Here is a 16,129-nt window from a genome sequence, read left to right on the forward strand (position 1 = left end):
AGATCTTTTCCAACCTGAGCAATTCTATGATTTTATTCACTGATAACTTTAATTCTAATCCCAGTGTAAATATATTTTGTATATATATTTAGAACACACAGTATTTTACCTGTTTGGACCGTTTGGAGGCAGGCATGTGTGAAAGTATATAGGAAGAGAGGGAGGAAAACATTTGGGAAATGCTTGGGTGGCACATGGCAAGCATTCGCCTTTCAGGCTGTGCAGAAAGCCACAAGATGGTCCTGAGGGCCGGCGAACAGAAACTGAACGGGAAGATATCCCTACAGCCAGCTTGTCAAGGGCATTTCTGAGGAAAAGGCAATGTTTGCAGAGCATGGCCCAGAATGACTGCTTTACCCCATGGGCCAGCAGCAGACACCGCTACAGACAGAAAACGCAGAAAGCGGCGAACGGAGGAAAAACCAGCATCCCTTCAGCAACGCGGGCCTTGAGCAGCTCCGGGTGCCACACAACGCGCAGCACGCCCGCCCGCTCACACAGCCCGCTGCCGGGGCCGGGCCGCCGCCATTTCCGCGCGGCGGGGGCGGAGCTGGGCCGCGCCGGGGCACGCGATGGCGGCGGAGAAAGCGGGAGCGCTGCCTGAGGCGGCGGAGCGACTGAAGCGATTCATGGCGGCCGAGCCGTCGGCCTGCCTGGAGAGCGTGCGGGCGCTGACGGGTCTGTTCCGGGAGGCGCAGCCCAGGTAGCGTGGAGGAGGGCCCGCCTGTGGCCACGTGCGCCGGGGGAGGGAGCTCCGGCCGTGCCGCCGGGCCTGGGTGGTCCCCGCGGCTGCGAGCGATGTTTGTTGTCTGCCGCGATGTTCGGTCGTGAGCTCTAGGCGCTCGCCTCTGCTGGAGGTATTGCTAAGGAGGCCTTGGAAAGTGGCCACCGGTGGCTTAGCGTCACTTATTCCTGTTGTTAAAGCTGTGGCTTACCTGGGAAGGCCCGGAGGTCACTTGTGGGGTGGGGACCAATGGGGTGACCTCTTATGGGTACGGGACAGGTGGCAGCGTTTTCCCTGCTAGGCAAGAAGTGAGTTCATGTGTATAACGAGCACACGTGGTGGTTTCTCGCTGTGTTGCTGCAGTCCGAGCAAAGCCTTGGGGATGGGAGTGGTTTGTCCGTGCTGGGCAGTAGAGAATGAGTGAGAGGAAGGGGGGATTAGTCTCAGTAAGTTAAAGACATGAAGAACAGAACATACAGTTACTGAAGAAAGCAAGCAGCTGATGTGGAGCATCCTTGTTCTGTAAGGTCAGAGGTGGATCTCTGCAGCACCACCTAATGCTGCTGGCTGCATCAGGGTGCTTTGGATATGCAGTGGTTCAGCTTTCGTTTTTCTTGGAGAGTAGGAGACAGGGTAGGTTGATGGGAAGCTGGTTCTCTGTCCTTGTAACAGTAGCTCTGTCCTTGTAACAGTAGAAGATTGTAACATCTAGGAAGTTTGATCTTCGCATAAAGTTATCTTGTTATTAACTCCCAGTTCTGTTATGGCTAATTAAACCAACATTTTGAAGTTTGGAGGGATATTCTCTGAAGCACTCCCTTCTGTGTATAGGAGAAATCTTTCTGGCTTTCTTTTTTCTCTTGGGAGGCCGAAGGACCTGAGCAAACATTAGATTTACACACTAAAGCATTCTCTTTCTTGCCTCCGTCCCTGACGTTTCTGAAACCAGCTTGGACAGGGGAGCAGATATCCCCACAGTAACCAGTGTTCTTTGTGTATAGATGGGGAAGTGGAAGAGAGCATAATTCTTCCAAAAGGGAGAGGGTGTAGTGTGGGTTTACAGCCCATAGGACATGACAGAATGAACAGGAGAGCAACTTCCAGAGTTGGCCAGCCATGAAAGTTAATGTTCCTTGGTGCTATTGAACCAGAAGAAATAACCCAGTGAGCACTTGATATTTAACTTGTGACATTCATTGATAATTATTTTGTCATTATGCAATTGATAAATCTGCAGTGCTTATGTTAACAAACGTAAAAAGGGAATGGTAGTGTTCTGTAATTCAGAAGCAAATAAGATTAGCAAAATAGGCCTAAAATAACTCAGTTATGTGGAGTGTAGCTCAACTCAAGTTTCCCACATGTTTCAATTGAGACTTCAAGTGCCTTTGAGGAAAAGAATTGATTTGTTCCTAATTTACACATGGAAGAAAGTAGCTTTATACTGTTCCAAGCAATGCTGTACTCCCAGGAAGATAAGTACTGCAGTGCATGAGATGTATAAGTTCCTAAAACATAAAGTAAAAATCCCAACAAGTAGCATGATTTTTTTGAAGGTCTGGTCTTTTGAACAGTTGCATTAATGTTTATAAATCTGTGTTTGATAGGATGCCATCCTGTGTGGTTTCTTTTTTTAACAATCAAGCACTTAGGTCATACAAGGAGTGACAGTAATCTTTCTTTTGGCATGGATAAGTGAGTTTGAATGTGTTGTTTTGGCATAACAAGAAATTGTTTATCTCTGAAGGCTGGGCTGCTGTACCCTTTGCTTCTGCTTCTTTTGGTGTTCCTGCAGCGTGTTTTGTTTGATGCTGAAAACAAGTGGCAGTAGTGAACTGTGAAGATCTGGCTTAAGGAATAAAATGCAGGAAGAAGTTTCTGGAATACTGACGGATTGTTCTGAATGAATTTCAAGGCATGTTTATCATGAAAGGTATCTTTTCAAATAGAAGCTACTAAAAGGACTTATTGCTAATTTCGTAGAGTAATGCTAATTTTTCCTAAAGTAATGCTAATTTTTCCTAGTAAAAGATTAAGAAAATGTTATGAAAGGGAAATATTTTCCTTTTGAAAAATACATTTTAAATGTTCGTAGCTGCTGCTTATATCTTTACGAAAATCTTTTGGCAAGAAAGATCTGGAAAGAGGAATACTTTAAAAACAAACAAACAAAAAAACTTTTTGAAAACATTTTTAACATTCTTTAATGTTAGCTAAACATTTTCTGCTCTCCACGCTAGTTTGAAAATTGAGTTTTATGTCCATGGAGATGATTTTAATTAAAATGTATTTGTAGCACACACTCAAATTGCAATGATGTATGAAAGTTTAAGTGCGAGAGTCATATTTTATATAGTTATTATCTGCTTTACTGAACAGCTTTTAAATCATTACTTCTTTGTTCAGGAGAACTTCTGTGTGTTCACAAAGTTTTTCATTTCTGTTGTAGAAAGAGATTTGACTTCTTCACAGAAACATCTGACTTGATTTCTTTCGTAATGTATGAGTCTTGAAGGGCTGTCTCTCCTTGCTGATATGTGGAAGTCCACATCTACTTCTGTGTTTACGGTGAAGTCAGGCACTTCCTTGTGTATGCCACCTTTACTCTCATAAGTTAGGCAGAAATTTAGTTGTCGTGTTTTACTGGAACATCTAATCTCTTACTATATTCATTGAATGATATTTTCCTCTCTGAGCTTCAGGGAAGTTTTCACAGGAGCTTGATATCTTTGCGATCCAGTGTCTGCTTCAGACTATCATTCTGCTGTATTACTCTAACAAGAGTGGAATAGGAACTTTTCCAGAATCAGAATTACTTTAAGGTGTTCTTTCAAGAGCAATAGAGATGCTAGAACATGCACAGAAGTCCTTGCAGCTTTTTTTGCTTTACCTTTTTGTAAGTCTGTTTTTTCAATTAAAATAATTGAATGTTGTATGCTAGCGCATGTCTTGCACTGACCACTGATTTTTTTCATTTTGAAGTTGACTGTGGAAAGGACCATTTGAAGTGATATCAACACATGGCATACACATATGTAAGGCAAACTGCAACCATAGAATCAGACTGAGAGGTTTCCTGTGATAGAATAATGTCTGTGTGTCATCTTTACAGAGAAAACATGCTTTCTCAATAGAGAAGACAGGGCCTAGTGGGTTATCCTTTGCTAGAATGTAGCTTGTGTCTGCATACGTTTGCCACATGCATGGTGGCATGTTGGCCACTTAATGTTTCTTTGGCATGCATATCTGTGTTGAAATGGCAGGAGCTGTAGCACTTACTGCAGGTGGAAGGTTTGAATCCTGTGAATGTCTTTTCTTGTTTTTTAAAACCAAATTCCAGACCTGCTTTCAGGTTATATGCGCTCTACTCTTTTATTTATGAGTGAGGACCAGGTCTTTTGTTCTTTCTTGTCACTCCGTTTATTTCCCTTCATTTTATTCCTCTGGAAAACGTAGTTTTTCTCTCCCCTATAGATAATTCTCACTGATGGTGTGTTGTTTTTTTCTTTTGTGTCTATTAAGTAGCTGGAAATAATGTTAGTGTATTGGCCTTGATCTACTATGAGGTATTAGCATAAAATCGTATTTCCTGAAGATCTATAATCTCATGCTTTATTAATTTAACTATGTTTATAGTGGTTTGATTTATGGAAGAGTGATCACTTTTGGTAAAGAATGGGTAGCCCTGTTAGTTGTGCATATATTTGGATATTTGGGGGAGCACAGGTAGTGCTATATCATCTTGTTTGACCAAGAACTTTCAATGCTCTTTTGGAAGAGGTTTTATGTGTATTACTTACGTTTGGTATTACTTACCATTGTGTCTTACTTTCTCGAGACTTATTTCTTAATTTTGCATCTAATAGCTTAGAACCTACCTGTTTGATCTTAAATATGCTACAAGTCTGCTTATGCTTCAGGGAAGTTGCATCTGTATTTCCCTTTCTTTCTTTAATCTAGTCAGAAGTTTTGCATGAAGAAATTCATGGTACTGTACAGGAATGTTCAATAAACACTCAATGGTGTTGCTTCTTTTCTTAGCATGGTGTATTAGTAGTTTTAATGCATTGGCCTCACCTTGAACATAAAATCAGGGCAGTGTGTGTGAATAGCTGCGCTTGGGAAATGTTGTGCATGTGTGTGTGATAGATCTGCAAATGTGCATGTTGGTCCTGGGAATCTGCTGAACGAAAGTGCTGTACCGTGCCCAACATCTTTCTGGTCAATTTGCATAATTATTTCTGTGTTTGGGATTTTGCACTGTTCTTTTACTTACAGTACTGGTGTATTTGTCTGATAAAGAAGGCAGAGTGGACTGCTGAGACGATTAGCTCTGGTGCAGGTGTGTTGTGTCCCACAGTGAGGGATCATGGTGTACTCCTCTTGGAACTGAGGAGCCCCCAAGGTGAGGAGTGAGCTGCTGGGAGCTGCCAGTATCCCACAGCCCTTAGGGGAGTGGCTGAGGAGGTGTGGACCTGTTTGCTATCCGCGCAGATTCTCTAGGGAGGTTTCCTGTCTGCTGGGCGCCATCGTTCATGATATTAAGCTGCTACTGGGCATGGTAAAGGTGAAGGACTGCTGCCCATTTTTGCTATTTCATTCATATAATTCATATATATTCATTCAATTCATTCATATAAGGCTGCAATAAAGAGATTACAAAATATTAAAGAGGATCTTTATGTCCTTTGGAAAGATGTTCAAGGTTGCATTCTCTATCCTCCCAGTTGGAGATTAGGACCTGAGAAGAGGGAAGATAGGTGAGTGATTGGTTGAGGGGCTGGTGCCATGCTCAGAGCTTTGGGCTTCATCACAGATACACCTTTGAGATACCACAGTGTGTTGGCATCAGGTGGGACACAACTGACCGCATCAGGCATGAATATTCTGGGCAGCAAGCTGGCTGGGCTGATTAACAGAGATCTAACCTAGATTTGAAGGGAGAAAGGGGGACTGAGGATAACTTCTTGGTCCAGGTATTGGACAGTCCAAAGTGAAGAGCTTTTAGACCCTGTGCTCACCAGTGCAGATAAGTTCATCATAGAACTTGAGACAGGAGTCGGGCTGGGCTGCAGCAGCCATCGTACGATTGAGTTTGTGAACTCAAGGAATATAGGCTTGGGGTTAACGTGAGGTCAGAACTTCAGAGGAGTGAAGTTATGGTTTTGTAAGGAATTATTGGATGAGATCCCCTTGGAAACTGTCTCAGGGCAAAGGAATGACTTAGAGCTGGCACCTGTTTAAGGATATCTTTCTGAGAGTACAGGAGCCCTCCATCCCTCAGTGTAAGAGGAGGCAGGAAATGGGCATGGCTGAGCAAGGACCTGCTGGTTAATCTGAGGGATAAAAAGGCAGTGAAAGCAGTGGAGACTGATGATGAGTGGTGTTCCCCAGGGGTCTGTCTTGTGTCCTGTACTCTTCAACATCTTTATTCATAACCTAGATAGTGAAATAGAAAGCGCCCTCTGCTGGCTTGCTGATGACACTAAGCGGAGTAGTGCAGTTGATAAAAACAGAAGGAGGGAATGCCATCCAAAGAGACCTGGGCAGGCCTGAAAAGTGATTCTGATGAGATTCAACAAAGATGCTGCACTTTACTCAGCGTAATCCCAGACAGAAGTTAGACTGGAAGGAGAATTCATTGAGAGCAGACCTGCAGGGAAGGACTTGAAGATTCTGGTGGATGAAAATCTTGACATGAGTTGGCAAGGTGCTCTTGTAACTTTGGAATACCAACAGAATCCTGGGCTGCATCAAAAGAGGGGTGGCCAGCGGGTAGAGAGAGGTGATTGTCCCCCTTTGCGCTGCCCTCATGAGGTCTCATCTGAACTAATGTGTGCTGGAGCCCCAGGCTTGAACAATAAAGATGTGGAGTGGGTTTGAAGGACATGAAGAACATGAAGATGATCAGAGGGCTGGAGTGCCTTGCTTATGAAGACAGGCTGAGGGAGTTGGGCATGTTCAGCCTGGAGAAGACATAGCTCAGGGGGGACCTCACTGTAGCCTTTGAGTATGTAAAGGGAGCAAATGAACAGAAGGAAGACTAACTTTTTATGCAATTGGGTAATGATGGAAAGGGGCAAGGGGGAATAGCTTTAGACTAAAAGAGGGGAAACTTAGGTTAGATACAAGGAGGAAACTCTCTACTTTGAAGGCTTGAGGCACTGGAACAGGTTGCCCAGAGAAGCAAGGTGCTCAAGGCCAGCTAGGTTGGGGCCTAACACGTGTGTTAATATGTATTTAGTAGACTTTTTATTTATTTATTTAAATGTTCTGAGGTGGTGTTGGAAAGCTGTATGGAACATCAAGGCAGGACATAACTCCCTCACAGCTCTTTTCCTGAAAAGACTGGTGGGATGATTGTATGCACATATTTTGCGCTTTCTGCTTCAGGGATCTTGTATGCTAAGGACAGTTTCAGATTGTTGCTGAAAGATCTTAGGGGTAAAAATAAGTATAACTGGCCTGATACGAGCCATCTTGTTAACTGAGCTTTATTTATCTATCTATCTATTTATTTATTTTGTGATTTACCACAAATTTATTTATTTCAGAGAAATGGCAGAAGAAAGTCTATTCCGGGATCTCCTGGAAATCCTGATGAGAGCTTCAAATGAAATTGAACAGGCCTGTAAAGATTCCTCTGAACCACTGGATGTAGACACCTGTCTGGTGCTCATAGCAGAATGTTTCAGATGTCTGAGGAATGCCTGTGTTCAGTGTGCCAAGAATCAACATGTCATGAGGTACAGTTTTGATCCATTTTAACTCATACAAAATTATAATCTTCTGGTGTTTGTGTGGTTTTATACAGAGATTCTTGCTTTACACTGCTGTGTTGATTTATTAACTGCTATTTCCTTTTTGATTCGGTCACTTGAAATGATGTATGCAAGTAGCAAAAATAGCTGGCCTGTCTGTAGGTCAGAGTTTGGGGCATTGATGAATGATATAAGGAAATTACAGTTTGTGTTCTTAATATAGGTTTATTATGAAAATTGTACAAGCCTTTTCTAAGTTTGACTGTGGAATTAGACTTTTTTTTTTTTTTTTTAATAATATAATGAATAAGTAAACAGCCTTGACAGTTACAAGATCAGTATTTTTCCTTAAAGTACATATAGATCTGCTTAGCAGTCCTGGCAGAGTATACTATCTAGATAGCATGTATAGATATATTTAGTTTAGTGCATTTCAACTCTGATATGTATGTTAAATCAGGCTCATTAAGTTATTTAGGCTTTTTTTTAACCTGTTATGACACTGAAGAGATGCTTGGGATAGAGCTAGCAGTTGTAACAGAAAACCTGGTAGTCTACCCTGCTGTTTAAAAGTAACTCCAGATCCAGCCAATCCAAACAAAAACCCCTAACTGAAAACCAGACCTATTTCAAAGTTGTTAATTCTTCAAGAATTGAAATACAATCTTAAAATTTGGTTTCTTGGGACTTCTCAAACTTTATTGAACTAAATAAAATAGGGCCTGGGACAAAGTTCAACTCCTGTGCTGCGCAGAATTTTTGTTAATAGCACAAAAGTTGCAGGGCTTTTTGTAGAAGTCATTGGTTTTAGAATAAGTTAACTACTTAACTCAGTCAGGCTCCTAAATGTTGTTTTCTTGACATTGCTAGCACTTGTAATTATGTTGGGGTCAAGAAAATGATTTGACAGAAAACTTATTTATTATTTTTTGCTGAGTGACTGTTCAAGAAGCCTGGGTTTCCTTGTTTGTTACTTCTTGTAGCTTCTTAATTATTCAGCTTGACAAAAGGAAGGGAAGAGAATTGCATGACTGGGAGTTGGTAGAATTATCCCTCTTGGCAGCATGATAAAATATTACCTACTAATGGGTCTAATGTTTTTTTTTCTAATGGAATTCAGGTATTGAACCTGCTTCTTAATGTGCTCTGCACAGCTTATGCTTGTGCTGTATGCTTACCCTTGGGATGATAGTTATTATAGTGTTACTATATTATTATAGCGTTGCTATAAGACAGCATAGAAAGCTGGGTGCTAATAATTGTGGTTCCTTGTAGAGGGTGCTGGTTTTGCTCTGTAGCAACATGACGTTTTATGCCCTCCAGTAGGTGCTTTGAGCTGTCTTTGTACGAGTCATGTTTGTGTTGATTTTTAATCAGTTACAAATGCGCAATTTATTTAGGAATTAAAAATCTTGAATGATAAAAAGCTGTGAGAAGAAGAGAAGTTATGTCTTTGATTTTTTTTTTTTTTTTTTTAAGTGTTCAATTTTCAGGTATTTAAAAAAAATATATATATATTTTTCTACCAAAATCAGAACTGTTTCTTTATAGGGTAGAATGCAATGATTGTAAACACATGGGTTGTTTAATAACTTTGAAGCTACTGGGGAATATGAAATGTTGTTCCTTCCAGCTTCTGTTCTGCATGCCATGAAGAAATTTGGGGTCTGAACAAATGGGAAATGTATAAAATTTATTAAAACATACATGTGTATTATCTATTTATAAATGCATCTCTGGTTTCTTTTCGGTGTTAGAACATAATCAGGAAGATAATGTGTTTGTCTAAGAAACCTCTGCAGAAGAAAAATAATTAATGTTCATCTGCAATGATGTGATATTTTTGCAGTAACTTGTGCTTGGGTGTGGAGATTTAACATAAATGGCATTACAAGGTTTCAGCCACTCAGCTGATTTTAGCTGATCTCTTCTCAAACAGCTGAACTACTTAAACTGCAATTGAGTTGAAAGGTGAACTTCATCTGTTTATAATGTATTCTTTGACTTACTGGGTTTTGGTTTTTAACCCCTGTTCCATTCATATCCTGGTACATATATTGTCTGCTTTCAAGATTGCTGATTTTGGGCGAAATAATTATACAATTATTTTGGCATTTTTGATGCCAACTTCACTTCTGATAGACTGTAAATTAGTGCATATTTACTGTCACCCTGACGTATTATTAGAACGAGAATGAATGACTGCTTCATCTTCTTTGCTTCTTGCGAAGAATACTTTGAACCTTCCCTCCACCAGGTATTATTAGAATATGTCTTAGTGAGAGATAATATGTAACTTGGTTGCTTGCTGGTCCCACAGCGCAACCAGTAAATGAATATTATGTGGATTTTCTTGAAAGTTGCTGCTATAACAATGTAAAAACTCATTGCTTTCTAGATATTATTTTCTAATGTCTGTTTAGTGTTTGCAAGGCATAAAGAAGTGTTAAGAACTGGGAAAGGGTACAGAGATGCACAAGATCACAGAATTGCTTGCTTTTGCTCTTTCTCTCATTCTTTTCCTTCCCTCGTTCCTTTCTCCTTTCCTTCCTTCTATTTCTTGGGAAACTTCTTAATGTTTGGAATGTCTGCAGTTTTATATATGCCGTGTAGCACATATGTGACTTCATCATCCTCTTTATTTAATAGGAGAGGAAGGGAAATAGTTGTTTTGCACTAACTTCATTTTGTGACAATCTAGGACAAGGAAATGCATAAATCAATACTGCGATAATATTTTGTTTCACAGAATCACAGAATGGCCAGGGTTGGAAGGGACCTCAAGGATCATGAATCTCCAACCCCCCTGCCACATGCAGGGCCACCAACCTCCCCATTTAATGCTAAACCAAGGTGCTGAATGTCCAACTGTTGAAGTCTGAAACAAAATGTATATCTGTTCCTTCTCCTTCTAATGGCATTAGTATGGCTGTTAGTCAGAAACAGTAAGAGAAACAACTTATTTCAGGCTTTCTGAAAACATTGAAGGCATGCTATTAGCTGAAGTGAAAAGGCTTTTTGCTTTATTTGGGAGTGTTTAATACAAGATATTTTTTTCCCCCAATTTCATAATAGGAACTTGGGTCTCATCACTACCTCTGTCCATTTGATCAATTTGCTTGATGGAATACAGGTCAAAGAAGAACCATTACTGATTGGTAAGGATGTGGATTTTTTTAAAATGTATTGTCTGCACTGTATTTTTTATGTGGGAACTCATGTGATGTATGATGTCACCTTCTTGATTTTTTTTATTTTTTTTTTTGGTACACAAAGTTAATTGTTTCTGGAACTGCAACATGCTAATTCTGTTCTCCTTTCTTTCTAACTTGATGTGAATGGTGGGATAGAAGGGCAAAGGTAACTCTGCCTAGTTGGTGTTCCAAAAGTTGATTTAAAAAGTTAAGAACTGTGGGCCTTCTGTTATGCTACTTGGAAAAAATCTTAGCTTCGTTTTTTTTCCTCACTGCCTTTTTCCCCTGTTCTACCCCTTTTCTTTTCTTTTCTTTCCTTTTTTTTTTTTTTTTTTTTTTTTTTTTTTTTTTTTTTTTTTTTTTTCCCTTCAAAATATGTTCTGCTGTTTTGCTGTCTCTTTATTTGATCTGTGAACATACTGAGATGAAGGAACGCTCCCATTATTTTGAAAGCCGTTGAAATAAATTATTCTGATAAACAAATCTTGTCTGTGAGGGTTTTTTGTTAACTTTTAATATTTTTCATATATTGTTCTTGTTTGTTGGCTGGAGTAATAGCTGCCAGGAACTGCGTACTGATTTGAGTACTGTTCACATGTCTTTAGCAAATGAAGTTGTTTTTTTTTCTTTTTCACTCCTTCAAATAGTGAAGAGGAAATCTGTCTTGAGTATTCTTCCTGTTTAATGCCAGTTATTACGACTGATCTTTACCAAATTCCTTTTAACCAAAAATTAAGGCATTTTCAGTAATTTTCTTCACATTCTGTGTGTGTGTGGAACTTGATACAGGGCAGTGGACCTCACTCTTTATTGTCTGTGGTTGCAGGGAATAGAGAATGTTTTGTTTCTCTTGCTGCTTTTATTTCTTTTCAGTTCTTTTGCTTGAAATAAGTTTTTACTGAGTTCCTGTTGCTGCTTTTCTATAATTCTTGTGAAAGCAAATGAAACTACTGTCATTTGGTAACTTATTTTCAAACACCTTCATGAAACTGGAAGAATCAAGGATACTGCTTTTCCTTCTGATACTGTATTTGGCTCAAAATGAAGCCATTGGGGCATGTAAAGATGTGCATGAACCATGTTCATATCTTCATCCACTGCTGGAATCCTTCTAGAAAAAGATCAGTGATGCTAGCACAGGTCTTCAGTGTGGGAGCACAAAGACTAAATCCCATGAAGGCTTGCTCAATGGTTGTTAGGAGGAGAAACTGACAGCATGCAGGAATGACTTTTAAGACATTTCTCAGCCTAGAGAGACTGAAAAAATACCATTAAAAAAAAAAATAAGGACAAGTGCATATTGTTAATGATGGAATTATAGGGTTTGGAAGGTACTTCAGGAGTTCGTGGGGTCCAGAGTTCCTGCTAAAGGAGGTTCCCTACAGCAGGTCAGGAAAAATGTCCAGATGGGTCTTGAGTATCTCCAGAGAAGGAGACTCCACAACCTTGCAGGGCACCCTGTTTCAGTGCTCTGTAACTCTTACACTAGTTCTTCCTAGTGTTAATGAGGAAATTCTGATATTCCAGTTTCTGCCCATTGCCTCTTGCTCTATTGCTGCACACCATTGAGAAGTGTCCACCCCCATCAACTTGATTACCACACTTCAGATATTTATAAGCACTTATAAGATCCTCTCTCAGCCTTCTCTTATTTGGGCTGAACAGCTCCAGGTTTCTCAGCCTTTCCTTGTACAGGAGATGTTCCAGACCCCTAATCATTTTTTGTGGCCCTCTGATGGACTCTTTCAAGGATATCCTTGTCATTTTTGAAATTAGAAGCTTGGAGCTGGACACAATATTCCAAGTGTGGACTCACTAGGGCAGATTAGAGTGGGAGGGTCACCTCCCTTGACCTGCTGGGAGCACTCTTTAATTCATCCCAGGATACTGTTGGCCTTTGTAGCCTCAAGGGCTGACTTATGGACCATCTACTGTCTACCAGGACACTGTCTCTGCAGAGCTCCTTGCTGAGTTATTTCGTGAACTTTGGTGCTTCGTACACCCTTCCACATCAGACACCAATTTGTCAGATTGCCCTTCTGCTGCCATCTGCACAGCAACAAAATGTAATAAAGTTTTGGTGGGAAGGTTCAACTCCTACTGTCACACTGCCAACATCCACCTCTGACATACTGGGCTAATGTAATAAAACACGAGGAATTACTTTCAGAGCAGCCCTTATATGTTGTTAAGGAGAATATTTCAAGTTCTTTGTTTGGATATGTCCTGCTTCCCCCTTTAAATTGGTGCTTGAATCTGATGATTATACTTAAATGCTTTTTTATGCCCTTAAGGTATTTTAAATACCTTCTTGTTGCTTCTATAGCAACAGTCTACGTAAAATACAAAGATAAAAAGGTAATACTGTATTGCAGGGAGAACAACACTATGTAATGTTTCAGTTCATGCCTTTCTCAAGGTTTTCCTGAACCATCTCTCTGTAAGATAAAAAGACAGTTGAACTTTCAACTTTATTGAACTTATGAAGAAAATAAATTGAAGATTTTGGTTCAATCTGAGAAAATCTTTTAATCTGATCTGTGATTTGTTTTCACTCTCAAATCTGTCCGTGTTTATTAAGTCTCAGAAAGATGTGGTAAGTTTTGTATGAAAGTTCAATGCACTTACAATTTGTAATGGATTTAAAAAAAAAAAAAAAAAAAAAAAGTATATATACCTGGGCCAGCACTGTAGTCAGTGTGGTGGTTTTCAAGGGAGAGAAGAGCTACTGTTCTAATGATGTATTAATGATAGAAGCAAAAAAAAGATGCATGGGAAGCAGTGTGACCAAAACCAAGATTTCTTTGCATCTTTTCTGCAAGGAGAAGTAACCGTATAAATAGTTTTTATGCTTGTCTGGGTCCTCACTTCATTACATTTACTGAAACAACTCTACTGCAAATTTTCAGCATTTCTCACTGTTCATCTTCAGTAAAAAGATAAATTCCAATAAGCTGCAGAAAAAGCTGTTGTTTTGAGTACATGTTATTCTACTAAGGCAGTGGACAAGAAAAGCTGGAGGTGAGTTAGTATGCCTGTCCTGGAATAGCTCTCTAAGACTTTAGAGAGTTTAAAAATAGCGAGTTAATTCCTACATATGGCACATAAAGATAGTCCTACCCCACCTGCAAGCCAGCCATCCCTTTAACAATTATTTTCTTTCTAATATGTACACTAGGAGAACATTTTTAGGCCTTCCAGTTACAGTGTTGCTTTCAAATAGCTGTTTGTCCCTGCTCTTCCTCTATTCCTCTATTCTTTCTTCCCTTCTTCTTAGTTCTAACTGCACTCTACTTATTTCTCTTGTATTTCTCTTATTTCTCTTGTATTTCCGTAAAATACATAGTGGCAATTTCCCTCCATCAATTAATATCTTGTAGCTTGTGGAGAAGGGGACCTCCTTTAAGAAGTGTTGGTGAAAGCCAACATTCAGGTGAGTGCTGGGGCTTGCTGAACAGTGATGCTGAACAACTGTTTAATGATTTGTAGCCCTTCCATGCAGAATCAAGACTGATCTATATCAGTGAGTTCCACGTAGTTGTAAATGTGCTGTTTTCTTACTACTCCCTCCTCCTTTGGAGAGCAAAGTTCCTAATCAAGCAGAGAAAATCATGATCTTCCAATAAACAGATAACTTATTCAAATTTTTACTAACGGTCTAGTGAAGAAAATGTGAATCTGCAAAATATAAGAATAGTGGAATTTTGTTAGTACTCTCTCTACATCCTTTTTCTTTCTTTTTTTTTTTTTTTTTTTTTTTTTTTTTTTTTTTTAATTAAAAAAAAAATAGCCAGTACAACATCTTTTTTCTGCTGTGGGTACAAAGACCAAGAACACTTGCCAGAGGAGCAGATGAAGCTGCTGGATGAACTTTAACTGAACTTGAAGCAGATCTAGATCTCCTAAGAACTGAGAAGTAGTTCAGTATGTTAGGGATTGCAGCAGACATAGGAAATATCCTTGTCAAAAGCCCAAATAGAAAATCTGCATGTGATAGTGTGTGTCTTGGTTCGGTTTTGGGATTTTTTTCCCCTTTTTCCTATGGAAAATCTTAAAGCTTTCCAACAAATTTAGGAGACCTGTGAAAAGTTACATTTAACCTTGTTAGGATGATAGACTTTCAGATTCCACAGTGGAAACTGGATGTAGGATTCATCTCTGAATTCTGGGGAAAAAATAGTTTTGTTTCTACTTGATAAATTACAATGAGGGCTGGCCTGTTCTAAAGCAAGCTGATGTTCATTAGTCTGATCCTTTCACTGACTACTTTTTTTTTTTACGTTTTGGACAGAAGGTGCTTTAATCTTGTTTGTAAATAGATCTCAAGCCTTTCACCGCTTCAAAATATTGCAGATGCTGAAGAATGTGCTCTGAATTCCAACATAATTGCTGAAAAGTATTTATCCACCAGTATACTTTGCTGTGCTCTTGGATGAAAAGGCACTGAATGCCTGATAAGTGCTCTGTGAGGAACAGTTTGTTGTGCAGGTTCTCTGAATGAGCTGATTGTACTTTAAAGCAGACCTGAGTGCAACTGTGTCAGCTACTGAGAGGTACTGCACTGTGTGTGCCTGAGGGAGGTGCTCCAAGCTTTACACTGATGTTCCTCAGCTCCAGGCTGCTGGTGATACTTGAGCAAGCTTTAAACCTAGAAGCAGAACTATTATTGTTATGCCGTCCTCATGCATCAAAGTTCTTATGGGTTTACACCAACCAGGAAAAGCTACATAAAAATGACTTAATAGGAGACTGTTAACAACAAATGTCAGTGTCATGGGTACTCTGTCAGAGTCAATGTCCAGATGTGCAAGCTGCTGCATGGGGTTTTAAACTATTTGCTCATCATAACGTCGTGCCAGAAATGGTGGCAAAATTGTAGTGGATAATAAGCTTGGATCCTTGAATAGGAATTTGACTTTGCTTCCAATTCTCTGTAAAGCACTCAGATATAGTTAAGCTGCTACAGTTAGCGTATTCAAAACAGCACTTGAAACATTCTTTTAAAGACAGTGTTGAAGTATAACTGTAGGTAGGATTTTCATACTGCGCTGATTATAGTAATATGAGCATTTTCTGGTAGACTGTTTAGCAACATGACTATAAATTGTCTGACACTTGTTCACACTGCTTCTTCTGAAGGAAGGTTTTTGGGGAAATAAAGCATGTCTTATCTTGAATCGCAGAGCAGCCTGAGTTAAAAAGGACCACAATGATCATCTAGTTTCAACCCCCCTGCTATTTGTAGGGTCACTAACCACCAGACCAGGCTGCCCAGAGCCATATCCAGCCTGGCCTTGGATGCCTCCAGGGATCCACAACCTCCTTGGGCAGAAGAGGAGAAGGCCTGCAGTGTTGTTCAGATAGAGAACTTGCTGAATCCAAAAAGTCTGTGTGTGGGGGGGGAGGGTTGCTTGATTGTTGTTTTTTTTTTTTCAGTTGTTTTTTTTCCC

At 39.8% G+C, this 16,129-nt stretch overlaps 1 protein-coding gene across 1 annotated transcript in view; it reads left to right on the forward strand.

Annotated features, from left to right (window-relative positions):
- Positions 1 to 572: 572 nt before the first annotated feature.
- Positions 573 to 16,129, forward strand: part of ATXN10 (ataxin 10) — a 93,847-nt gene continuing 78,290 nt past the window's right edge. The window contains exons 1-3 of the mRNA XM_042834889.1: positions 573 to 703; positions 7,279 to 7,470; positions 10,561 to 10,643. Coding sequence (XP_042690823.1) covers positions 573 to 703; positions 7,279 to 7,470; positions 10,561 to 10,643 — 406 coding nt within the window. The remainder of the gene's footprint in view (positions 704 to 7,278; positions 7,471 to 10,560; positions 10,644 to 16,129) is intronic.

This window comes from Centrocercus urophasianus, unplaced genomic scaffold, assembly GCF_019232065.1.
Source record: "Centrocercus urophasianus isolate 14NV4802_14NV808 unplaced genomic scaffold, USGS_Curo_1.0 seq_5, whole genome shotgun sequence".
Lineage (NCBI taxonomy): Eukaryota > Metazoa > Chordata > Aves > Galliformes > Phasianidae > Centrocercus > Centrocercus urophasianus.